Source organism: Arvicola amphibius, chromosome 9, assembly GCF_903992535.2.
Source record: "Arvicola amphibius chromosome 9, mArvAmp1.2, whole genome shotgun sequence".
NCBI lineage: Eukaryota > Metazoa > Chordata > Mammalia > Rodentia > Cricetidae > Arvicola > Arvicola amphibius.
Genome location: NC_052055.2, coordinates 44,751,762 through 44,778,723, shown reverse-complemented (window position 1 = coordinate 44,778,723; position 26,962 = coordinate 44,751,762). Strand labels below are relative to the sequence as shown.

At 46.6% G+C, this 26,962-nt stretch overlaps 1 protein-coding gene across 1 annotated transcript in view; it reads right to left on the bottom strand.

Annotated features, from left to right (window-relative positions):
• The window catches only part of Tbc1d22a (TBC1 domain family member 22A), a 292,925-nt gene that overhangs the window by 94,411 nt on the left and 171,552 nt on the right, over positions 1-26,962 (bottom strand). Inside the window, exon 11 of the mRNA XM_038342834.2 lies at positions 3,279-3,406. Coding sequence (XP_038198762.1) covers positions 3,279-3,406 — 128 coding nt within the window. The remainder of the gene's footprint in view (positions 1-3,278; positions 3,407-26,962) is intronic.

Sequence of the window (26,962 nt, the reverse complement as noted above, 5' to 3'; positions counted from 1 at the left end):
ATCCCTTAAAGCCTTTCTAGCAATTCTGTCTAGGTACTGACCTCACCCCCTCCCCAGAATGCTTGCTTCATCAGCTCCATCTTCACCAAGCTCCTGCAACATGAAATGTTCTTCACAGATATCCTATAGTAACTTAACCACACAGTTCACGGTTGGCCACCTTCCCATGAGACCTGCCTGGCTCTGGAGGTCTTCTACAGCATTGTTCCTAACACCTGAGACAAGAGCATCTGGTTTGTGGCCAGGCTCTTACACTGGCACATGAGCCCTGTCTACAGTAATCCCCAGGACCGGAGACTCAGGAAAGGATTGACTAATATGTGTGAACTGGATGGCTCATGGATCCCCAAGACTCTTTCCTAAGAGTACCTGGACATGTGCTAAGTGCACAGAAGCCCTGACTCCAGCAGCCTTCCCATCCATGGAATGGTGAAAGTGGCAGTGAGGACAATAAATAAGATGGGATACTTCACCTAAGATGTGAGAAAGGGGCAGGTGCAAGAAGACACAGTCGGAGCAGCAGAACAGGACAGTCTTCAGCAAATGACTATCCCAATGCACCGCCTTTTGTGCAGGCAGAAAGCTATGTGTCCCCCACATGGAAGAGCAGTCTGCGGAGCATGGAAAAGTAAAACAAGGACAAGATGGGCTGGCTGGACTGGCTGGGCTGGCAAGGACAATGGCCTGGGGCTGGGTTAACTGAACTCCGTAGTTGCAGCCCAGCACCCAAGGGACAAATTCCAGAGTTGCTCTACGTAAAGGGCTTAATCTGAGGGGGTGGTGCTTCTGGCAAGCCTGGATCCATGCTCTATGGAACACCTCAAAAGAGACTTTCATGGGGCAAAAAGCTCCTGGTTGGTGCCAGCTGCTGAGATAGACTGCAGGAAACCCTGAGAGGACACACGTCTACATGCCCATGCTTGTGGCATCCTAAAACAGTTCATCCATTTCCTAGCCACAGTCTCATCCAGGGCCTGAGGCAGGGTTCTTATCAACAGCCTTTTCCGTGACCTGTGTCCCAAGAGGATCTTAAGCCACACTGTAAGGATGATCCAGCCAATAAAAGCCCAGATACAGAGAATGACTACTCAACTTTCATCTGAGGATGACTGTGTGATCCCAGTGCCAGAAAAGGCAGTACAATCCCATAGCTACTCAGGCCTGGAAAATGGGAACATCCTGATTTTTAAGATAGGGAAAAGGCTTATGACCAGGGTCAGGTCAGTTCAAGAATGAGCTCATGGTACAAATGAGTTGATTTGTACAAAATTAAATTGCAGGAAAATTAATGCAATGAATAGGTCATGAGTATACTCAAAGACTGAATGACACCTGAGCACTTCAGGGAAACAGCACTGGACACTGGCGAGCTGATCCGTCTTCTGTCTGCTGAGGTGTGATTGACTCAATTCCTGCCTTATTCATAATGGGACAGAATTACAAGGAACTCTGAGCTTAATGAGCAGGGCCTGGGTCATGAATGGCCTAAGCAATCACAGGAATGAGAGCATTTGCAATTTACAGGATATTAGGTTTTGTTTCCTGTCAGCCAGCAGAGAGCCAATCGATGCATTCGACTGACAGCTACTTTAGCCAAGCAGCTCCAGGTAAGGCTTTATTTCCCAGTTAATATTACTAAATGAGAATTCTACAGTTGCCAAGTCCTGGATAGAAAACCTACGAATCAAGAGCATGCTCTGCCATCAAAAGCAACCAACGACACAGCCCACAGAACATTATCACACATGCCTCTGTGACGGCACCCCAGAACACAGGCAGCAGAGCACACAGTAGGGCGATTTTGATATCGTGTGCATATTAGCACTTGTCTCATTGCTTCAGTGAAACACCCGACAAAAGCAGGGTTTGCTCTGGCTCACGGTTCAAGGGGACAGGCTACCAGGCTGGGGAAGTCTCATTGGCAGGAGTGGGAGGCAGCTAGTCACATGGCATCTGTGGTCAGGAAGCAGAGAGCAGTGGATGCCAGGGCTCAGATCACTGTCTCCTTTTCAATTAGTCTGTCAGTTGGGATAAGTCTTCCAACCTCAACCTAACCTATATATGTCCTCATAGACTTGCCCAGAGGCTAACCTAATGTAAATACTCCCACCAGCAGACCCAGAGGCTAACATCTAGGTAATTCTAGAGCCTGTCAAGTTGACCTAACTAACCATCCTAGTAAGTATTAGGGAAAAAACAAAACAGACATCCACAAACCCCACATATCCAGTATGGGGAACACAACGCACCACCAGCATCTAGAACAAAGGGTGACATTATCATCCAAGAGGGTTCCAAGCTCAGGCAGAGATAGTAGACACAGCACCCTTGTCTGTGGGAAAGATGAGCGCCCACTGTCCTGTGAGCTGCTAAACCAAAGACACCCTAAAGACTTAGCCTTGCTGAGCAAGGGCCCTACCTCCACCAAGCTCTGTGTGCCCATGTGCAATGTTCTTATGCTGAGCCCATCCAAAGCCTGGACACATGCCTCCTTGTGCTGACACCTGCCACGTGGAGCCCTGTCTTCTAGCCCTGCCCCCAGCACCATTGCAGTGCCCCCTTGGCAAAGCCCTGGCACACAGCCCACGAAGGGCTCTCACAGCAGAGAGGACTTGACTCTTCTGCTGTAAGGAAGAAAACCAACCTGGTGCTTCTTTCCTTGCCCTCTGGGGAGATCCAGTGCCTCACCCCGGGCCATGGTGCCTACAGCTGCTGCTGAAAGGCAGTACCCACCCCCACAGCACAGGTCAGCTTCAGCAGGCCTCATACACAAAATAAAAAGAGGCTAGAATAAGCAGTGGACACTCAAGGGAGCCAAGGTGGCTTCTTCCGGAAAACTCAATCTCCTGAAGACATGAATTTCATCAAAATTGGTGAAGAGTGGAAAATTTCATATTGGGCTGCATCTGTCTGAGGATTTCTTTAAATCTTTATTGTAAGTAACTCAAAACACAGACAACGTGTGAGTCCCTCCCGAGTGTGAAGTTTCTGGAAGAGTTGCTCGGATATACACAGAAGGTACATGATTACTCGGCCACACTTACAGTTTGACTCTGCTTAAAATGTAAATTGCCAGTGGGGAGACTGGCCAACCAGCTGGTGCGCAATCAGGTGACGAGGAGAACATTATAAAGTCCTCTTTCTGTTCTACATCGTCAGGTGACAGGAACACCAGTGCTAGACGTTTTAAAGATCTTGTTGCATGGAGAGGGTACTCTGCAGGGAATAGAGTACAGGAGGATGCAGGGCGGGGACAGGGCCGTGGGGTGGAGGCTCACCTGGTAGGTGTCCCACAGGCGGATGGTGCAGCGCAGGGGCAGTTCCCTCATCAGCAGGTTGTTCATCCAGCGGAAGGCAAACTGCAGGTATCGCACTTCGTGCCCATCCAGATGGCGGTGAACTCGCTCTGCACAATACAAGCACAGGCTGTCAGGGGAGCCTCAGGGCAAAAGAACCAGTTCTAAAGGACTCCACAGTCCTCCCTTCAAGAAGAAAATAGATAAGGGGCTGGAGAGATAACTCAGATATTAAGAGCACTCATTGCTCTTACAGAGGATCTGGGTTCAATGTCCAGCACCCAGATGGCAGTTCACAGTCATTCCAGTGCCAGTTCCACAACCCCATATCCTTTTCTGACCTACGGGGGCACCGGGCACACACATGGTGCACACTCATACAAAGTACCCACACACATAAAAATGAGTAATTTTTTTTAAAAAGAGAATAATGAGGGTGACAACGATGGTAATGATGATGATCCAAAGAGTAACAGCTGTGTCAGGTGCATGTGCACATTTGGGGGTCTTTACACCCCAATACCCAGAAAGAGAAGAGAACCCATATGCATGGGGAACACAAATTAAGAAGCACATGGCTCCAGAGGTGAGTGCCACTCTCTAGGGTGAAGGGGTTAAAACAGATGAAGAACTGGGCCATCAAGCTCCTAGACTCCATCCTCACCCAGGTATCATCCCATCTGCACCCACACCTAGCAGACCTGTCCCTGTGCTGACCAGGCAGCCTCTAGGTGCAGGCTGAAGTACTAAAAACAACTAGGCCTCCCAAAGAACCAGGCTCCACCAAACTGTCGCCAAAGCATGGATCCTGTCTTAGTTTGAGTTACTACTGTTGAGATAGGACATCATGAACAACAGCAACACAAGGAGAGAAGGGTATATTTCACTCCCAGTTCATCATCGATACAGAGACCATAGAGGGGTCCTGCTTACTGGCTCGTTCCCCATGGCTTGCTTAGCCTGCTTTCTTACACAACCTAGGACCACCAGCACAGGGATAACCACCCACAACAGGCTGGGCCCTCCCCCATCAATCACTAACTAAGAAAATGCCTTAGAGCCAGATCTTATGGAGGCAGTTTCTCAATTGAGGTTCTCTCTATTTAGAAAACTCTAGTTTGTATCAAGCTGATATAAAACTAGCGGCCACAGACCCCTACCAGCTAGCTACTGGCTATGCCTCAGAAGCAAGACTTTCCCAAACACTGAAGGAGAAACCCTGTCCTGCATCTGGCCTGTATCTCACAAATGACCCTTGCATGTCAGTGTAAGAATGGACACACTTAGCCAGGCTGCTGTGACTGGGAGGCAGTCAGGCCCACAAGAGGTTATGATGAGCTGGCCCCAGAAAAGCAAGGCCTCTGCGCTAAGGCAGTTCCTGCACTCTCTGCTCACTGCTATCCTTAGCTGACCAGAACGCAGGCTGGGACATGATGCTCATGGGGCTGAGTCACAGTTTGGTGGTGCTTTGAACCCTCGGGGTCCATGTGCGGGAGGCTGGGTCCTTGTACGTAGTGGAAGAGGCAGTGAAACCTTTAAGAACTATAGCCTTGGAGGAGTCCTTATGTTAAGGAACTGCTCTCAGAAGGGACTAATGTAGGTCTCATGGCATCCTGGTTGTTCTCACAAGAGGGCTGTTACAAAAGAAAAGCCTGGTCGCTTTCTGTCCTCTTTGGCTCCTGTTCTGCAGAGTGAGCTGTCTGTCTCACAATTTATCACCACTGTGATGCCACCTGTTCTCATCGGAGATGAATGGATGCCAGTGCCTTGTGCTTGAATTTCTGGAGCTGAGCTAAATTAACCTCTTTTTCTTATAAATAAGCAGGTTCCAGTATTTCATTATAGTATCACCAAACAGACTAATAGAGGTTGGTCTGGTGGAGAAAGCTCAGGGATAAAGCCACTGTTAATGCCGGGAAGTAGAAGGCAATCCAAGCTGAGTAGAAACAAGGTGGCGCATAGAGTGGAGCTGATGAAAGTGGAATGTTCCCTCCAGTCTTCACGGAGGCTGGAGCAAGCACACACTAAGAAAGCAACTGCCCTACAACTTTAAGGACAGAGTTCAGGAAGAGGAATGATGGCTCTGAGACCCCCCAGAAAAGGATCCTAAAAGAGGTGATGGCTCTGAGACCCCCAGAAAAGGACCCTGGGTAGGGTGATGGCCCTATGACCCGAGAAAAGGGCTCTTGGACTAAAAAGCAGAAAGACCTTGCGGTCCCTGTATATATGCCACATGCTGCTTCTGCAGGAAAAGATCTAAGAACCCGGGTCCCACACACAGCAGAGAGAGACCCTACCATACTGCTGGGCAGTGGGGCTGCCTGTGTCATAGCTCTGCCAGTTGGTGCCACTCACTATGGATGCTCAGCTTGCACAAAGGAGTTTGTCTGGATTCTGCTTACTAAAGATGTATGGCACAGGCCTGTCCTAACAGGACTACTAGACTTCCAAATTCTGAATAGGTAAAAAATGACTTCAAGCCTGAAATTAGCTGTAGTTACTAAACTACACTGACAGAAAGATCCAAGGGCCCAAGTGACTCTTCATGCCAGCAACCAGTGCAGTTCCCCAAGGACACATCCTGCTGGGACAGCAGCAGCCTCGGCTGTGGCCCAGCGCACTGAAGCAGGGCGCTGCAGTTGATGTGAAATTCAAATCTGATGAACACTTGCAAACCAGCAGTTTAGAAAATGACTGAATTTACTCAACAAGGTTCTTTCCACACAGGAGCACGAGGAACGAGCTTTCATGGATATGCAGGTGGCTGCTTGGGGAGGCCCAGGGATGGGGGCAGCACTGGGGAGGAAAGAACAGGCAATGAGAGCAGGTGCCCTGGTTCCACTGGCCCCTTCCAGTCACAGTGATCCACTGTTTTCAGGCTACAGCCGGTCTCACTAGTTAGCAGCTCTTCGGCTGTCCTGGAGACAACAGCACAGAGGTCAGCAGCCACTCCATCATCCTCAGATGGACTCGCTGGGTGCCCACAAGTAACTATCAGGTCTTCATGGCTAGACCCAGATTTCCTAAGGGCAGGGAGGGTCTCTTTGGAGACTCTCTGTGTTAAGGAACAGCTGATGCTAGAGCTCAGAAAGGGTAAAGTGGAGAAAACAAGCACAGCCCACTATGCTGGCCACATTCTGCGTTTAGTATCAGCAGCCTACCCACAGGGAATGTCAGACTCTTAGGATCTGGAAAACAAACAGTTCTAACATGCAACCCAGAAGTAGGCAGCACCTTTCTAAGACAAACTGGGCAGAAATGGCTCTGAAAAATTAAACACCTATTTCTGGACTATCTCTCATTGGAGTAACCTAGCAGAAGAATGGAAAAATCAACCCTTCCTGCCCTATTCAAGGGACCAGCAAGCTGCAGCCCCCACCCCCCAGGTAGGCTGACTTGGTAAGGGGCAGGTTCTACCAGGAGTGCATGACAGGCCCCAGGTATGGTTGCCTCCCTTTGTAGAGCACCAGCCTGCAGGATGACAACACTGACAGCGATAACCACATAGGACACAGGTCAACCCTACAGGGGGAGGCCTGCTGTGCATCAGTCTACAGCAAGAATACAAAAGGGGCCTTCCACACCAGGGCTGCCTTTGAAACCAAGCCACTGGAGGGTAGGCTGCTCCTCTCCTCCAAGAGTCAAGCAGAACAAGTCTGGAGCCTCTCAGCTGCCCATGTCACCAGGCTTCTGAGCACTTGGCCTTCACTTCTGCTCAGCATGGGACCTTAAACACCTGGGTTTGCTAAAAGGCAAACAGCACAACATGAGACCATGAGGAATTCTGTGAGGGTCTACGGCCAGTGTTCTGCTGGGTGTCCTATACACTGCCATGTGGAACCACTGACTCCAGCAGATGGAATGTCCACCCTGGAGCTACCTGGGCAGTGTCCTTGTTCACAGGAAAGTTGCCATTTTTCACTGACTGCATGCTACTCGGGGAACAGGTAACGAATGATAAAGAGGACCAGCCACCAGCTCTTTCAGCCAGCTCCTAATGTGCATAATGAGTCTCAGGGAGGGACTCCTATTTTGAACATGGTGTAAGACGGACCACTAAACTCTAGGCATGACTTTCGACTTCCATACATTAGAGCTGCCAATGTGTGCTGAAATGACTCATTTCTCCTATTTCATAAGTGGCCGTGAGCACACGCTCTCTCATTGACACAGGAATCTCATCTGGTCAGCAATAATTCCAAAACCAGAATTTCCATTTCACTGGTAATCAGGGTTCAAGCATAATGAACAAGTGGGCAGATATAATTACTACCATCTTTCAAGCCAACATGTCCTGTGTGGCAGGGCAAGGTGCACAACTGTAAAGTCTATCAGAAGGGACAGTAGCCACAGCCTGCAGAGTGCTCTCCTCTGTGTTCAATAGTGGGCCCATGGGCTGAAATTCCACCAAAAACATTTAGTCTTCTGGACTGAAAATGCGGGCAAATTATGCAAGCACACAGCATCCTGGAGCTCCCACTACAGGTTAGAATATTGACAAGGGACCAGGCAAAGATTTATTTGCACAAAGAGCACACACAATGGCCCACTTTTAGATACCTGACAAAGAAATCTTTTAATCCCATGCTGAGCTGAGGGCAGAATGAACACCGCCCACTTTTGTTGGGTCTGGCTTGAATGGGTTTTGATTAAAAGGAAAGATTCCAATCCTCTCATCAGTTAGGAGGATAAAAAAAGAACAGAAGCAAGAGCAACCGAAAGTCAACACAGAGCCTCTGCAATGGAGAAGTTGCTTCTCTACAGCATGAAAAGTCAGGTCCCAAATGGGTGCTGCACCCAGTATACCTGCCAGCCAGAGAACCTGGGGACCTGCTGTGACAGGATGAGGGGCTGAACCAAGAGCCAGAGAGGAAGCCCAAAGACACACTAGAGGTGATGACAGCAGCAACCCCCCAACCCCCAAATGACCAGAAAAGCTTCTTCTCAGCAATGCCAGTGAATCAACCTCTGGCAGAGTGTGCTCAGAAAAATGACAGGAGGGCTGGAAGTGGGAGAAGAGTCAACACAGGTGGCCGATAGGAAGTAAGGGCTCTGGCAGCACACAGGCCAGGGCTGGGCAAACCAGGGCTATGGAGACCAGGACACAAGAGATCAGGGTTGTGCATACCAGGGCTCTGGGGACCAGGCCTAAGCAAAGTGGTCTACCTACCAACAGTAAACAGGAGTACATCTTACCAGCTCAGGGCTCCAGCCCAGGAAGGGGTGTTGGTTCTCACTCCCTCCTGGCCTAAAAGGGTAGAAGAGAGGAGCAAGGCCCCAAGGATGGACTGAAAGGGCAGCTGGGCCAGCCCTAAAGCATGAGCCAGGCTTCGTCTGGCTCATAAGATAATCTGGTTCAGGAAAATGAGAATGCTGGGCAGTGCCTGTGAGCACATGTGAGCTGTACTGCCACATATGAGCTCCAACGCTTCCAAAAACACACTACACTCTAACAATGGTCAGATAACCTCCTCAGGAAAAACAAATTCTTTTCCTCAGAAATTGTAATGGAAATCAATAGGAAGTGAGATTTATTTAGAAAATTTTAACACCATTTTCAGAAATGTGCTGATCAGGCAAAGAAAGAAATCCCAACATCCTTGCTGCTGCTCCTGAGCCAAGAGCTCTGAATCTCAGCTGATCCCAGGACCAGAGAGGCTGGAAGGGCTTCTGTCCCTCAGAAGCAGCAGAGCAGGAAAGCTGGCTTCCCAGAGGTGCATCTGCAATCTCTCAGAAGCTGCCACCTACTCTGTGATGAGTTTCAACAGACCCTTTGCCTGGTCCTAACAGGACACCCTGAAAACCTTGCAAGGTCTCTGTTATACCAGCATGGTTCCTGGTGGGTACTAGAGAGTTCCCGGATGGGGCTGGCCATGTAAAACCGGAAGCTTTGTTGTTCCCTGGAGAGGAGGAGCTGGAGGGTGCACCCAAAATGCACTTGCCACGCCCACAACTCAGAGCTCTCAGCAGCCAACTTTGTGGAGTCTCCTAGGAGGCCAGAACTGTGATACAATGGAGAGGTGGTGATCCTGATACCACAGGGAGGGGGATGAAGCTCCGCAGAACCACACCTCTACCCTATGCATCTCTTCGTTGGGTTAATCCCCCTGGCCCATGCCCCCACAGTAGACTGTAGCTGTGAATGTGTGCTTCCTGGATCTTATGAGCCACTCCAAAGAGCTATCCAGCCTTAGAGCTGAGGATACTGATGAATTCTGAGGCAATCCGTAAGAAATGCACATGGGCCGGGCGGTTGTGGCGCACGCCTTTAATCCCAGCACTCGGGAGGCAGAGGCAGGCGGATCTCTGAGTTCGAGGCCAGCCTGGTCTACAAGAGCTAGTTCCAGGACAGGCTCTAGAAACCACAGGGAAACCCTGTCTCGAAAAACCAAAAAAAAAAAAAAAAAAAGAAAGAAAAGAAAAAGAAATGCACATGGCCTGGGTACCACAAAGTGGCTGTCATCTGGGAGGAGGGTGGTCATGTGACTTCATCCATGACTTGTAAACTCTGACTCTAATTCTAGGTGGATAACATCAGGAGTATGATAGACACCAGGTTAGGCATGCAGAGAGTAAAGATACTTGCCACCATCAAATGGCCCAATGGGCAGATATCCCCAACAGACCTTAGGATAGAGGATAAACGCATTCCTTCAAAACAAGTCTTCCAAGAGTCATTTTAACATGGCCAACCAAGCATAAAACTGCTGTCTTCTTACGTGTTCACCACTGTTGGTGAGAGCAGTCAGAACCAGAAGGCACAATGTTTCAAGGCAGGCAAGCCTGAAGTGGTCAATTCAGTCCCAGAAACGGGCCACAGCATACTCGGTCCTGGGACTTGCAGGAAGGAGACAATACCTCCCACTCTTGGGATCCCAGTGAGCATGAGCTCAGAATATAATTAAGCTTCCTGGCACACTGCATAGCATCAGGATGTATCTGACACCACAGCACACAATCTTCTAATCTCTGGAGAGGCATTAAGGTCTATTTTTTGACAGTAACATAATCTAAAATACAGGTTCTTCTGGAGCTACACAGAGCTGAGGCAACGAGGTATTAGATCACTCTTGCTTCACAGATGTGCTCATAAGCATCTCGATAAGTCCCTCCAAGACAGGGCTGTCACCACACTAGAAAGCAACTACCAATCGGATTCAGCTAGAAAAGGCAGCATGAGTTTCCTGGAGGGCCAGCGCTCAGGAGGTCTGACTGCACTCTCCATGCCAGAGCAGTGAAGACTGCAGCGGAGAGGGAGCAGAGGACAGGGCAGCTGGAAGACAGCCCCATTCAGATTGTTTCACATACTGATGAATTTTGCACATATAGAAGTCAAAGGTCACTATAAGGTTATATCCTCAATCACTCTATCTCTTCTTTTTGTTTGTTTGTTTTGGCTTTTTTTCAGGAACTTACTCTGTAGACCAGGCTGACCTAGAACTCATAGAGATCCCCCTGCCTCTGCCTCCCAACTGCTGGGATTAAAGGCGCACATGCCACCTCTCCACATCTCCACCTTATTTTTTGAAACTGGGTATCTCGTAAAACCTGGAGCTCACCAGTTCAACTAGGGTGGGTGGCCAGTGAACCCCAGAGATCTGCCTCTCTCTACTTCTCCATATCTGGGATTAAAGTCACGCACTGGCACACCCACTTTTTTTACTTGGGGGAGGGGGATATGAACTCGGGTTTTCATGCCTACATGACAGGCACCTTACCAAAAGAGCAATCTCCCTGGGCCTTGTCCATACGACTCTCAAAAGATGACACCGTAAAGGTCCAAACAGGGGCTGCAGCATTTGGAGGGCAGCTATGCTCACTCTGGATGGAAGCATCTGAAGAGCAATTTTTAATTTTGATATTTGTCCAAATCTCCTTAATGCTCCCTGTTTGGGTGGCTTTCTGAGAAATCAACTCTAATACCTAGCTTCACAGCACAAAAGATGTGTTCCTGCAAGCCACAGAACCCGAGGTTTGAAGTGTCTCATTCATTCCCATTCACTTTTTAACTTGGCAAAGACACGGTGCAAGTTCCTTTACATAGTATGTGTGTTCTGCCACTGAATTTCTTCCCCACCTTAGAGGAAGCCAACTGCCCATATGTGTGGCTCTTTCCAAACACTCTACCATCCCAGTGCTCTTTACTTCAGTGTCAATAAAACACGGCCTTGATCACCATTCTTGAACTCAGCCAAAGCTAGGCCTGGTATGTTGTTCTTGTTGGATATGTCTAGGAAGGCCAGGGACTCTGTGTTTGCCCGTAAACAGAAAGATCAGCTTGCCTTTTCTGCAGGAAAGCAGGCTGAGACCTTAACTGGGAAGTTGAATGTGTGGTTAATTAGAGGAAAATGTATTTAACACCTGAGTATTTAAGTCTATGACTGGGTCTTCTGATTTCTCTAGGCTGCACTTTGTAGCTTTCATGTTCAAGATGATTGCATCAAGTATTCCTGAAATTTTATATCAGACCCACCAACTGAGCTATCTTTGCAGCCTACTCAATTGCTGATTTCTTGTTGCTATTATGTTAAAATCCTATTTCTGTGTGTTGGCGTTGTCTCCTGAAGCCTTGCGAAACTCTCTTGCAGGTTCTAGTTAGTTCTTTTACTGCTTCCATAAGCTTTCAAGAGATGAAGGGGTTTCGTTTTTCCTTTTCCAATCTGAGGGCCATTTGCACACCGTGTGTGCTTCCATTTGCTAGTTTTGTCTGTGTGTCCTGGCTGAACTCCCTGTATGCATGCTGAATAGAAACAGTGAGAATGAACAGGCCTGGACAAAGCATTCAGACTCGCCTCGCCTGTATGAGTTCAGCTGCCGACTTTTGCTGAAGCTCTCTGCCAGAGTTAGGACATTCCCCTCCACTCCCAGGTTACTGGGGGCTCTCATTAAGAACAAACACTAGGCTTTGTCAAGCGCTTCTCCAGCACACACTGAGATAATTTTATGGCTCTGTCCTTTTTTGATATTTTAACATAATGGACTATATCAGAGGTTTTTTCAACAGTTAAATCAACCGTGTATTCGAGGATACAGCACATGTCACAGTGATATATTATTCTTTTAATACAGTGTTGGATTAGATTTGCTAAAAGTTCTGTTCAAGATTTTCCCACCTATGTTCTCAGAGGACACTGGTCTGTACTTTCTTTAAAAACACCTTTGGTTTGAGAAGAGGAACACCAACTTTACAGAGTGAACTGTGACGCGTGTTCCCCTGTTTAGTCTACCAGAAGCCCAGGTAGAATCAGCTAGACTCTACTGGATATTTCCCAGGAAAAGCATGTGTGCCTACAATCTTCACTGAAGGAAGATTCAAACTCCAACTCACTTGCTCTCACAAATGTGGGCATATTCAAAACATCCACTTCTTCAAGGGTCAGCTGTGTAATTCTGTTTTTAGAAAAAGATACTTGCTTCATAACATTGTCAAACATATTGTCAAAATGTAAGCAACAGCCCCTATGTTCGTAGTTAGGGGACCTGCACAGTGGTGGCTGTCCCATCTGCTTCTTTCCCCCAATCAGTTGGCTATAAGCATTCATGTATTGATTCTTCCTAACCAAACTTTGGGATTCACTCCATCTGACTCCCCACCCCAGTTCCCTAGGGCAGGAGCTGAGGACCCTGATTTGATAACTCGGGTTTCCTTCAGGACCAGGTATCTGGTACTATGTGTTTCCCTCTATGCACTGCTTTGTGTGTGTTCAATAAATTCTCTACCTCTGTATGTCTGAATATTCTGACCATTCACTTCGAAATACCTCCTTGCATCCTTTGTTGATATCTCCTATGGTCACTGGGTTACTTACAGGTATATGGGTTGCTTTAGAAATCATGGGGCATCTCTCAGATATCTCAGAGATCTCTACAACAGCTCATTGTTCTCAGATAGCATACCTCATATTCCTTAAATCCTCTAAGACATCTGCCATGCACATGGGTGTGGTGAGGGACACAATCTTAAGGTGCTCTCTAAATCAAGCAGTTTACCGAGAGTGTTGTTCAGATGCTCTGGGCCCTTACTAGTTCTCTGTCACCCTGTTCTACTGTCTGAGAAGAAGTGAACAAAATCTGCAACTTTAACACAAATCAACCATTTCTTCTTAAACTTTGGAATGTTCTTCTGAATATTTTGAAACTCAATACATGCAGTAATACTTGGTAGTAGGGGCAGGTGACCAATTTTTGCTCTTATAAGATGATCTTTTTATAAAATGTTTTATGTATTATATATAAAGGTTTATATAGCACAGATTCAAGTACACATATGATTATACTATATGAAAATTTATAGTCTACATTCTTAACTCTGTTTCACTGTGACAGGGACTTTCACGTTTTTTAGAGTGGTGTGAGCATCATATTACTTTAAATCATGTGTCTTTGTCTTTAAGAGGGACTTCTCCCATGAATCACATAGATAGATCCTACTTTTTAGTCCAGTCTGACAGATTTGCCTTTTGACTGGCATGCAAGGCCATCAGTGTGCACTTCTCAACATGCTAAGCGGGACCCTGGGGTATTCCTCTTGGTGCTCCATTTGTCCCATCATTCTTGGCTTACCTTATACACTCTTCTTATCTTTCTGTAGTACACCCCCATCATCTGGATGATTCCACTTTGCTTCCTGTGTCACACAGCTCAGCGATCTTGTCACCATACAGTCTAGGTGCCTTGTCAGTTCACCTTGTGTACGTCACACAACCTAGCATGCATGACCTCAGACCTCGGACACCAGTCTTTTCCTCCTGACAGCATGGTCTTTATGCTCTCTTGGTTCTCCTCCATCTCCCACTATCAGCTTTCTGTTTTAACTTTCTAGTTCTTCCTGATCTCTTTGGGGTTCTCTTAACTTTTATCTAAAAAAATGTTGATTTGGCCTCAATTTCTGGGAATGCCTATTTTTAGCTAGCAACTTTGGAGTTCTCCTTTCAGTGGGTTGGGCATGTGGCTCTGCTGCTGCCTGAGATGCTCCTAAGCCGTCTGCCATGGCCCTGACACTTTTCCGGCTCCCTTTCGTGTTTTCTTTCTCAGTGGCTGTAGGCACTGTTCCTGTGAGGTGACTTGGTTTGACTGTCTTGCATCTCTTGCTCAGTTTCCACTTGCCTCTATGATTCTCTGGACTTAACAGCTTCTAAATGTTTGCCAATAAGCCAGTACATTTCTTCCTGTTTCCCAAGAGTTCGCACCAATCACAGGCACATAAGCTGCCAGAACCTTCTGTGAGACCACGGGTGCCATTTCCATTGTCTTTCTCCTTGTTCACTCATTCTGTACAGACCCGGCTGCTGTGCCCATGGGCTCGTGGAGTTTCTCCAGAGTCTAATCTCCCATAATCCCACACAGTGTGTCTTACATTTGTTTCACTGAAGTCTTCATCTCCATAAACTCAGGAGGGACCATTCTGACGTCTTCCATCTCTGCTTAGGGACCATTCTGACGTCTTCCATCTCTGCTTGGCATGATCTCTGTTCCGCTATTGTCTCAGTGTCACTGTCTTAACTAGCCCAACTCTCGTGGGTCACTGTCTCAGGGAACCCTGTGCAGGCTAGGGTTCAGTTCTTATGGACTTCCGGCTCACAATAGTTCCCTGTACCATCACTACCATCCCTGCCATGCCTGGCAGTGCCCTTGGGAGGTGGTGCTGGGACTCTGTGTTTGTTGGGCGCTAAAATTTTGTCTTCTAATTCTTGCTTTTCAGTTTTCACCTGGGGTACTTTAATTGCCTTCCTTTGTGGCTTTGGGCAGAGGAGTGCCTGGGCTTGTCCCCTTGGTGCCCCTTGGTGCTAAGGCAAACCCTTCTGCTCAGGCTTTCAGGAACAGACTCAATCCCACACGGGACTCAGTCTCTTCTGTGCTGCCCTTCCTCTCAGCCTCAGCTCTCCCTCAGACTGCTGTCTGAACACAGAGATCACTGGGGTCCTCTTAGGTCCCTCCCCATGGTGCCCAGAGACACAATCGCCAGAAATATAGCTACAAACAACACAAACTGATGATTAATACAGTCTTTGTGGTCCAGTTTTGAAGTGGGGCTTCACAAATCTGCAAACAGAGATGAGTTTTCATTCAGGGGCTAGCCTGGAAAAGACTCTGTTCCAGCTTCACTAAATGAAGTAATTGTTGAGATCCACTTGCTTACAGCTCTATGATCCAAAACCAAAGCTCTGTGATGCCTACTAGTTGAGGCCACCTGCAGGTCATTACTTTGTGAGCTTCTCCAACCAGCTGCTCATGTCAGGAGCAAGGACCATGCCTAGCACCACTCTGCAGGGTAGAACCTCAGCTGTGATAAGACAGAGACCCACCTGCACCGCCATCAAGACACAGGTGTCACCAGAACCACAGAAAGGCTGATTACATGGAGACAGGAATACCAGTAGGCATGGCATAGCTCTAGGGGACCTCCTTAGGGTCTGTCCATTACATCCACTTCATACCTGCTCCCCACTGTAGCACGGCACAAAAGAAGGGGCTTGACTCACTAGAGTCCAGCTCAGAGGAAACCCAAGACTGTAAGTGAGAGAGGATCAGGCCCATTCTGCCAGACTGACAGCTCCAAATGGCAGGTGAAGACCCTAATCAAACTGAGGAAGACACAGAGAAACTGCTAGACAAACAAGCATAAAAGCCTCAGACACATGACAGGTCGGCTCCCCAGAGTCAGCCCTGACACAGCCGCAGTGAGGCTGAAGCAGCCAAGTTCTCCAGATACACTCACTGCTGCTGAACCAGCCAGCTGAGAGCACAGCTACTGCAAACCTGGCTGAGCTGCATCCCAGACCCATATCCTCCCCACGCCTGCTGTCAGTGTCCGCTCACCTTTCAGATTCAGCAGACACATCACAGCCTTCCCTGCTCCTAGCTTCCCTGCATCCCACAAAGTCCAGTGCCTGGAGCATGGCTCATTTAGAAGGGACATCTGTAACCACTGCTGGCCTTGGTAAGCAGCGTGGTACTTCACTATGAGACTCTGGCCTCCTTTCCAGGTTTAGGACCCAAGGAACAAGACATAGGAAAAGATCTCCTTGTCAGCAGGAGGGTCAGACAGCAGGTGGACAGACCAGCAAGTGCAGGGTAAGTCAGAGAGAAAAAGACCAAGGCTGATGAGGAGGGAGGAGTAGGGCATTTTCAAAGTGCCATGTAATGAATGCCCACACGGAAGCCCCAAGCAGGATCTGAATATCACTATTTACCTTCTGTATAACTCAGAGCTTCAATGGGCAGACCCTTCTGTGAAGGCATGGCAGCAACACCCAGACCTAGCCACGGGACCTGAAACTCAAGATCGCCAGAGATACTGGGACACATAACAGACCTATTCACTGCATCCCAGCCTCTAGGAGTATAACCTTACAGCATAGTTATTCTTGGGCAGCCTCAGTGTTTGACATCAGTCCCCAAAGCCACCAAAGAGTTGAGTCAGCATCCACAAAGCTGACCATCCCAGCAGCAAGTGGTCAGCAAGTCAAAAGCATCTAAGCTCTGGTTTTATATAAATAAATGTATATCTGAGAGTTTGCTAAAGATGTCATTTCAAGGGCAGCTTCACTCATGGTCATTATCACAGTCAAAGGCCTAAGAGGGACAGGTGCCTAATTCTGATAGAAAAGAAAGATCTTCCTGTCCTAGTGCCGAAAATCATGTAGCGTCTGTCACTGGCACCAATGGCAGATAGCTCTAGCTCCTTTTCTGTCTAGGGGCTTACCTGCCCTGGCCTTCCTGGTGACAAGGGAAATTTCCCCCAAGGAAAATAAGTCTTGGCCTCCAAGCCACACCTCTCAGGAAATGTGTGAAATCTGGGTCTAACTCCAGAGCTGACAGACTAGACATGCCAAAGCCCCCTGGCCACAGTCTTTGAACACCATACTACACCTGACTCTTCTCACACTAGAAGTGTACCCTGTCCCCCACCTTCACATGGCATAAGCCATCACAGGAAATGCACTTGCCATCCCTGACCCACGCTAAAATCACCTCCACTCGGTGGAGAGCACCCTTGGAAGGTGGTAGAGAGACAGAGCTTCAAATCATAAATGAGAATGACCTATGGCCCCTATCTATTGGAGCAAGAACCCTAAGTTAAAACTCTTGTGAGCAAATGGAAAGCAAGGAGAAAGCCTCTATCTATCAAGAACAGTAGGCAACAAAGAACTGTCTTCCACAGCCATCAGCTGTTCTCAACATTCTGTACAGAAGCATCCAGTGCAGGATCTACCATATAGAGGCATGAGGAAGGAGTAACCAAGCCTCCAGAAGAAACAACCCTGAGTCCTTGTAGCAGGTACCAGTACTGCTGCAGTTTCCTGTACAGTGAGTCCCTGCTTCTTAGCCACCCACAAGTGACTGTCCACCTGTTGAACACAGCATACATGGACACTGGGTGACAAACTTTACTTAGACAGAATGATGGGGTACATGCAGTCCCAAGATAAATCCTGATCCCTCCTGAATTCTGTCTTCTCAGAGGAAGGAAAAGAAAACCACGAGAGCAGGATCAGTGTGCAGGGAATTACAGGTTCCAGCTCAAACAGGTTTTCTGGAAATGAGGAGGGGCATTTGGTGTGGAAGGTAGGTATGCTGATTGTTCTAGGGATACCTATGAGTTGCAGAATATTTGCTTAACTATGCAGAGATGTGTTGCATTTGTTTAATTTTGTAAAAATGTGTTGCTCTTTTACCTTGCCTGCCTAAGGCACCTGACTCATCTAATAAAAAGCTAAACAACCAATAGCAAGGGAGGAGGTATAGGCAGGGCTTCCAGGCAGAGAGAGTAAGTAAAAGGAGGAATTTAGACTCAGAAAAGAAAAAGGGGAGAAAGAAAAAGAGGTAGCAGAGAGACACCAGAGACTAGCCAGCCAGACACTAAAGAAGCAGGAAAGCAGGACATACAGAATGAAAGGTAAAAAGCCCTGAGGCAAAAATGTAGATAGAAACAGATTAAATTGAGTTAGTGGGAAAAGTTTAAGCTAAGACTTTTCGTAATTAATAATAAGTCTCCGTGTCTTTATTTGGGAGCTGTTTGGTGGCCCAAAGAAAATGCCAACTACAAATGGTGTCCAATATGGAGCCCAAATTTCCACACAGGGCCTGAGAACAATGAAAAAACAAATACATTCAGCTTCTTTAAGAGGAGCTGCTGTGAATCAGAGCACTTGAACATCCAACACACTAAGTAGAAGGAGTAAGCTGAGTAAAAAACACCTGCCACAGTGCAGGCACCAACTTCCTAGAGGTGGGAAGTTAAAACAGTCCTTGGGTAAAAGCATCTCCCTGTTAAATGCAGCTCTCTGCCATGATGCAGGCTTAAGGCTCAGCTCTTAAGGACCCACAAGAGACAGGTGGAGCCAACCAACAGAGGGCCTAGCCGCCACTTAGCAGTTTAAGGTTTGGCTCACACTGTCAGAGAATGCTACAAGTGCACAGTAAAACAGATCCAGACTGGAAAAAAAAAAAACTTTAAACAGGTTACAGTACGAGTACGTGCTTAAGAAAGAAAAGAAAATGGGTATAGACGGTCATAGGAAAAAATAGTTTTAAAATAATTACATAAAGTCTTTAAAGAAAGAGTAGTGTGCTATAAAAAGAATAAAGCATATCAACATGCGATCTATACAGGGAGCCTAGATTCTGTATGCTGCTTTGTTGACTTTGAATTTTTTAGATGCTGATGAGCAAATGGCAGCTGCTGGAAGACATGGGATTGTAAATGGAACTGCTGAATTAAACTAGTCTAGATACTTTGGGAGTATCTTAACATTAAAAGGGAAATCAGAAAATGTATTGCATTGGGGAAGAGGTTATTCTTTTCTTTTTCACAGGAAATAAAAGGCTGTGGGTTTGTTCAAAATTAATAGAGACCAGATTTGGTTGGGGGAGACCCCTGAAATCTTGGCTACAGACATATAGAAATAATTAATCCTAGAAAAACTACAAGACAGGTGATGTATACGCTGATCCCTGGACTTGGGAATAGCTCTGAGATTGAATGAGCCATGATGAATCTTGTTGGTTACAGAGTCCTCATGACTCATTATTACATACTATCCCTTCATATGGCATGGATAGAGATTTAGTTATACAGTTCAAACAAACTTATAGAGTTGACTAATGTCTTTTGCCTGCTCAAACATAAAACAAACAAAAAATCCTCTTTGGCTGGCTTGTGTACAACACACAGTCCATACTTATTAATGCAGATATGTATGTTACCTTTGAAAGTTTGTGTGTTTTCAGAGCAAGGGGACCAGGCACCAGTGAAAATGGGTGGCTCAGGTAATCTAGCCTTTCGGAGTGCCTCTGTAACAGTTTGCTCATAGTTCTGGATTCAAAACAACTTTTGAGGCTGCTGAGATGGTCCAACCCCACAGACTATTCTAGCCAGTACTTCAGATAAGCCTTGCAGTTTCCCATTACACATAGACTGGACAACAAATATTATAGCTAGTTTCCTTAGAATTTGACTATTATCTCAATTTTTTTCAGAGACCCGCAGACAACAAGGATGCACACTAGAGAAAACAACACCTGCATTCCCAACAGGTAGGATGTGCATTTTTTGGTCATTCGGTGGGTTATGGATGTTTTTCATAATTTAGTAGGAATTTGGGAACATAGGATAAAAAGACAGCCATTCATCTCAAATATTTTTACATCAGTGTGGATTATTGTATGTGATGTAAATTTAAGGTTATTTTGTTATATCATATATGTTGATACTCTTACTTAAGGTATTGTACCTATATAGCTCATTTAAAATTTTAATATAAAGTCTTAGTCCTTAAAAGTTATTATTAAAAGTGTTTAGAATAATTAAGAAATACAAATTAGTAGTTAGTCATCTATAACAAACTTATAGTCATGTTAGTTTTTTTTCAAGGTTAAACATTTATTTTACATAGAAAGGTAATCTTCAAACACTTCAGAGACCTACAGAATATGATATTTCTGATGTTTAATAACCTAAGGCTTTTTATGACAGTGAGACATATCTGCTTCTGGCATCACCAAACAACTTTATAAAAGGATGATAGGCATCAAAGAACCTCCATATGGAGTTTGCTATCACTGTGGAAAAGTTAGCCATTTGAGCAAGACACTGCCCTTGTCTCAACTACTGACAGTATGCTGTACAAACTGAACAAGAAGGACACAAAACTGAACAAGGACACAAAACTGAACAAGGACACAAAGGAAAAAGACCTCCAAATTCGCCAAGACAAGGTAGGACAGTCATCAAAATTCCTGCTTCACAGAAAAATCTGTCAGATATTCTAGGCCTGTAGGCCAAAGATAGATGCCCTAATGTTGCAGATGGCTCTTGGATGACTGTCCAGGAAGCCAAATGTCTTTGTCATTTCTATAGTTTTGAAAGTTGCTTGCTCTGTATTTCCTGTATACTCAGGTAATATATCCTTCTTGGATCTTGGATGGAATTGACAATTAAATACTTATAGTTTTCTTTGTTATCAAATTCAGAAAAGAAGCTTACATAAAAGATATAAAGTTTAAGGTTGAGAAACATAAAAGCTTAAATTGTTTATCTAAGAAAATGTTTTAAGGTCTAAAAAGATAATTTTGGGATTGGTAATACAAGTTAGGATAGAAAGTAAATTAGGTACAAAACTTTGGACTCAACAAGATAGGATAGATAATGGAGTATTTTCTCTGAATTTGCCAAATTCAAATGAACTGGATATTGTAAATATAATTCTTACTTGATAATTCTTCTTACTGTATATAGTCTTACTATGTTAAAAACTAAAGCCTTTCTTTTTATTTAAACAAAAAAGGGGAAATGTTGCAGAATATCTGTTTAACTATATAAGGATATATAACTATATAAGGATTTGTTAATGTTGCAAAATATTTGTTTAGCACCTGACTGATCTAATAAAAAGCTAGACAGCCAATAGCGAGGGAGGAGGTGTAGGGAGGGCTTCTAAGCAGGGAAAGTAAGAAAGAGGGGGAGGAATTTAGGTTCAGAAAAGAAAAAGGGAAGAAAGCAAAAGAGACGCCAGGGAGACACCAAGGGCCAGACAGGCATATGGAGAAAGCAGGAAAGTAAAACAGACAAAATGAATGAAAGGAAAAAAATCCTAGGCAAAATGTAGACAAATAGAAACAGATTAAATTAAGTTAAAATTAAGTTAATTACATTGTAAGCAGAGACTTCCTAGTGCAGTGATTCGCCTGACCTTAGGTAGAAAAGTGTTGGCCTGAATGTAGGACATCAGACCCACTTTTGAAATGAGCTGCAGCATTGGACAAGCCCAAGTAAGACTGTGCATTCATAATTAATAAGTCTCCATGTCTTATTTGGGAGCTGGTTGGTGGTCCAAAGAAAATTCCAACTACACCTATGCAAATCAAATTAGGTACAGCCTACATTCCACCCATACATTAGTATTCCCATGCCCTTACCCTGACTGGACCCATGAAAGAAATCCCCTCATACAGTCTGGCTTAGCCCTGTTGTCAACAGCCCCTAAGGTCTTAAGATGTAGAGACTGGGTATAGCAGAGTGAGGCAGGAACCCATGCAGTGATGGGGATGCATGACTACAGAGAAAAAGCAGGTGAGTACAGAGGACACAGGTGAGCTGGAAGTTGAGCCCACCAGGGACTAGAGTATAGAGGGCCCATCATAAGTCCACCTCTGAATGGGAGACTAAAGTAAAAGGTGTGGTCTCCAGACTTGTGTGCCACAGGCCCTGGCTGATGTAACTACTTAACTGGCGGGGGTGGGGGGGAAGACCTCCAGTCCTTTACCATGAAAAAGACAAACACATGGACCCTCTCCAGCAGCATAAACAGGAAGGATGCTGGAGCTCATTTCAAAAGTGGGTCTGATGTCCTACATTCAGGCCAACACTTTTCTACCTAAGGTCAGGCGAATCACTGCACTAGGAAGTCTCTGCTTACAATGTAATTAACTCATCTAAACTCAGCAATAAACCTGAAACATCAATCTCAGCATGGGGGCCACAGAGACACCATCATCTGGTCCAGAGCTCACCCGGCTTCATTGTACTTCATTGCCCAAGGTGGCCATTGCCACTTGCAGGTGGTAAATACTCCACACTTGGCACCCATGTTGGTTCTGCTTCCCTGTCCCAGAACCTTTCAGTGGTGAGGAGAGAGAGGTGGGGGTAGTGAAGAATCAGGGCCAAGGGACAGCGGCCTGTGTCTCTGTGGAGTGCTGGTCCTGCCTTCCTACCTTGCAGTAACTGAAGCAGTTTGGCTTTCCCACAGCCGTGAAATTGGCCATGTGGGGAGCAGAGATGTGCTGGGGGTCTCTACTCCTAACAGCACTCTTTTACAGCTATGCTGAGTGTGGCCTGGGGAAAGGGCTCTCAGAGCAATTGTTACCATTCTAATGTAGGACAGAACCTCCTCTGTGGTCACAAGACAGCTGCCCATCAGTATGAGGCTTAAAAAGTGAAGGAAAATTAAAAAAAAAAATCCTTCTATCCTGCCGGGGATATGTGTATGGGCAGATAACCAGAAGGCCAGGATTCATGGGGTGTCCCCATTCTACAAGTGGGACAACAAACTGACTCTTGGTGTTAACAAAGCCCTCACAGCTTGTTAGGGAAAAGCCCTGAAGATGAGGCCATGCTGGGAAGGAAAAAAGAAGGGGTGGCAGGACCTAAAAACCACAAGGAAGTGGAGGGTGAGGGAGGACCCCAGGGATAGACAGGCTGCTCTTCCAGAATACCACTTTAAGAATGGGGATGGAAAAGATGGCCTGCTGGCCTGATGTCAAATTCCAAGACAACCATGTGGACTGAAAATGTGCCCTAGGATCAGAGGCTTGAAGCAAAAGCTGGCAGAAGAGCAAGCTAAAAATAACATTCCAACATGGGGCTGGTTCTAGGCTTTCTGAATGAGGAAGGCCAGGAAGTCCAAGAACTGGCTGAGAGCAGAGTTGTTCCAAAGGAACAGAGCATCTGGTTATCCTAATAGCAGTGGGTGACAAATATCACTGTCCCCACAGATCAAGACTCTGTAGGCAGAAAGGCATGCCACTCTACCCAGCATGTTATCCATTTAGGGGGAAAGCCAAGAGACCCCAGGGGTCTGTAAGAAAATGGGTATACAGGGCATAACAATCAGGCAACAGGGATACAGTCCTCAGAAGAATATAAGCAAGCACTGAAGACTGGCTCTTGCCTAGTTCCGGATACTGTGGCATGTTCCTGGGGAAGTAGCTGAGCTAGGCCTATGCTGCACACTACACACAGCGCTTCCTCTGCCCAAGGGAATAGCCCCAAGTTGTGACATGGTCCCAAGCGCACTACATTTACACGTGTGCTTGTCAATCAGCTTGTCTGCATACCTCAAATGAAACACCATCATTGTTTCCTGTTTGGAATCAGCTATTCTGAGGCCTAGTGAGGCTGCACATTGGAGAGGCACTGCAGTGTGGCAAGAGGCAGTCATAGTAAGGCCTGCCTGGCCTGAGCCACACCGCTGATTTAGTCTCTGCTCTCCGACTGCTTACCTTGTCAGAGTAATAAAAATATTTTCACTTGGCTGGTAATAAAACTGAATCTAGTTTACTAGCTATAACTGAATCCTATCTTGAAAGAATAAGTCAATTTTAACCTTACAATGTAGTCACGACAGCTTTCAGAGAAATTTCATTAAAATCACATTTAACTGGAATTAAAAACCCAAAAAAGGGAAAATGTACACGGAGATAAAGCCATTTAACACGCAGAGGTAGGACTACGGCTCAGTAATGAGTTCTAGTGTGTTCTTCCTTAAGGGAACAGAGGCAATATTGGGAAAAAATTATTGGCCACAGGCCCCTCGCCAGCTTCCACCTGTGGCCTCCTCTATACTGGTCACCCAGGAGCCGCACCTGGGACCCTGTGCTGAGGCGAGTGTGTAAGGCATCCTGCTAGCACCCCAACAGTAGCTTCTCCCACGGCCTGCACTAGGCCATCCCGGTTTAGTCTTCGACCATTTTCTGTTCCTGTCACCCCCATCTTCACATGTGCTCACTTCTGGAAGTCACAGTACTGCCATCATGAATGCCACCATGCACTCCCTGCCATAAAAACGTAAGGCAAGGGGCTGAAGAGATGGCTCGATGGTTAAGAGCATTGGCTGCTCTTCTAGAGGACCTGAGCTCAATTTCCAACACCCACATGGCAGCTCACAACTATCTATAACTCCAGTTCCAGGGTATCTAACATCCTCACATAGACATATATGTAAGCAAAACACCAATGCATGTAAAAAAAATAGTAAATCTTTTTTAATGAGGCAAAATAAATCCTTTTTGTAAGCTGCTTCATCAGGCATTTAGTCACAGTGATGAGAAAAGACATCTGACTGCTAGGAAGTAGCGATAAGGTCCGCAATGGCTTCAGACAAGGAGGGGACAGGCACAGAGACCCTGTGTGCGCCCTGAGCACTCCTGTGATGGGAACAAGCAGCCCTAGGTCTGGCCAGCCTCAAGCTGGGGAGAAAGAAGGACAAAGGAGGGCAGGGCAGTCACTGTGCCATGATTCTAGAGGTGCAACTCAGTAGCAGGCCAATGTCATCAGGTTCAGGGGAACACAGAACCTCTATAACAATGGATAACCAGCCAAGGCCCTCACCCTAGGCAGCAACCAAGTATACCTGCAGACTTCAGTGACATACTGTTAGAGCACAGGGGCCAACATCCATGGCCACTGCAAAAACAAAAGAAAAACCAAAAAGTCCATTCTCCTGCAGCCTCTGAATGATGGCAAATGCATCTACCAGCACTGCAGTAGCATCTCTGGCTGACCTTCCTCAACAACCTTTGCTCTGCCCGATTCACCGGAGTTTCCCAGCCCCAGTCCCATCCAACCGCCAGGCCCAGCAGTTTCTCTCTACCTTAGGCTCCCTCCAACCTCTCGGGGGCAAAGCCCAGTAGACCCAGGGTCTAGGGAGAGCAAAAGAGCTCTTGTAGTTCCTGCCTCTTCCCTACTCCCTGAAGTCACCTCATACAGTCCCTGTGCCTTCCAGAAACAGGCTTCTTGGAGATGGTACCAATGCCTCCCTGAATGACCAACACTCCATCTCCTCTGTTAACTCGCTCTTGTGATACGATCCGGGTCTTCTTGACTGGGCATGAGCAGCGTCTCTTCAGGCACTGCGGAAGCTGCACATGCTCGAGCCATTTCTAAAACAGAGCAAGCTCTCTGTCTCACATGTCAGAAGACACAGCAAAGGTTACATCTGTGCCACCATGAGACATGATGTGAGGACAAAACCTGGAGTGGGCACTGGCCCAGGACTCCCCAGAGGTGTTCTGGTCACAGCCTTTGGGAGGCAAGGGCTGGAAGCCTGCTCATGTCTGGCAATTCTATCTTGGCAGCAATCCAGGCCATGTGATCTCAGATATAATGGATGTTAATGACAATATGTGCAAGGGGTCATTACGATTTGCTGCAAAAATGTAAATTCTCACTTTCAAATACACATATGCATTCCAGATGCAATGTGGGCAAAAAACACAGGATGCCTTCCTTGGGCTGATTCCACTGGGAGGCAGAAGTCTAACAGACACCTATCACTGAAATGTGAAATTACTTAATGGTTGGAGCAGAGGGCTATTACATATAAAAGGGCTTCAATAACTCAGACGAGGTGGACAGTGAACACACATGGTATCTTTTGTAGCCAGCAAACTCCTAAATAAATTTGAACAACAAGAAAGGCAGGACAAAGTAGAGCAGACAGCATTCTAATCCTGCTTTCTCCGGAGCTCTGTGATGCACACCTAACTGGAATATGGACAGAAGCCACTGTAAGACACATGAAGCTTTTAGTCATTTAAGTCCTGTGGCTATAAGCTTTGTAGGGTTTAATTATTCTTCCTGAAGCCCTTAACCTTTCATGACTTCAATGTTCTAGATGTTTGTGAAATGGATTCAAGTTTGGATGGGACTGAAGCTTATAAAACTCTCTAATGTCCTTTCTGAGCTGGTGACTGTAGTGTCTGTTAGCTGTGCTCAGGACTGCCCTCTCAGTTTGGGCTGTCCCCTGCCACTACTGCAGCCAAATGCCCTGGGCTGCCCAATTAAAATGGAAATGGGCTTTGTGTTACCAGCTCTCTGGACACACCAGGAGCTCATACATGCTTCTCAGCCCCTTCCTCCTGTCTCAGGCACTCGCCAAGTACATGTGTGACAGTTGCTACCATCAGCCTGAATCAGAGTGAAGAGCAGCAGGTCAGAGCCCCCAGCCCACCACAGTAAGGCTGCATGAGGATAACTGCTCTGAGCTGCTGAGCTGCAGGCTCTGTGACTCCCAAGGCCTAGGCCATACTCTAGCTTCTAAGGGTGATGTGGACTTCAGCACTCAACCACTTGGAATTTGGCCACCACGCTAATCAGTACAATTCAGGTATATGGTCATGTACTCGTGAACTCCACAGAGGAGTCCCAGCTCACCTTCTTAGAGAAGCAGGCAGTGCTGAGTCAGGCAAAAATCAACAGAGGCCACTAGAAGAGGAGGAGTCACTGCTGACAGACAGTCGAGAGGAAGGAGGCGGTGGCAGCAGGCACATGTGGGGGTGAGAGGAGTCACAGAGTGAGGGGTGCCACTAGAGTTGCAGGCCTTGAGCACATGTACCACAGATGGTACCACGTCCCAAGCAAACACCAGAGTGTGCACATCCCAGTA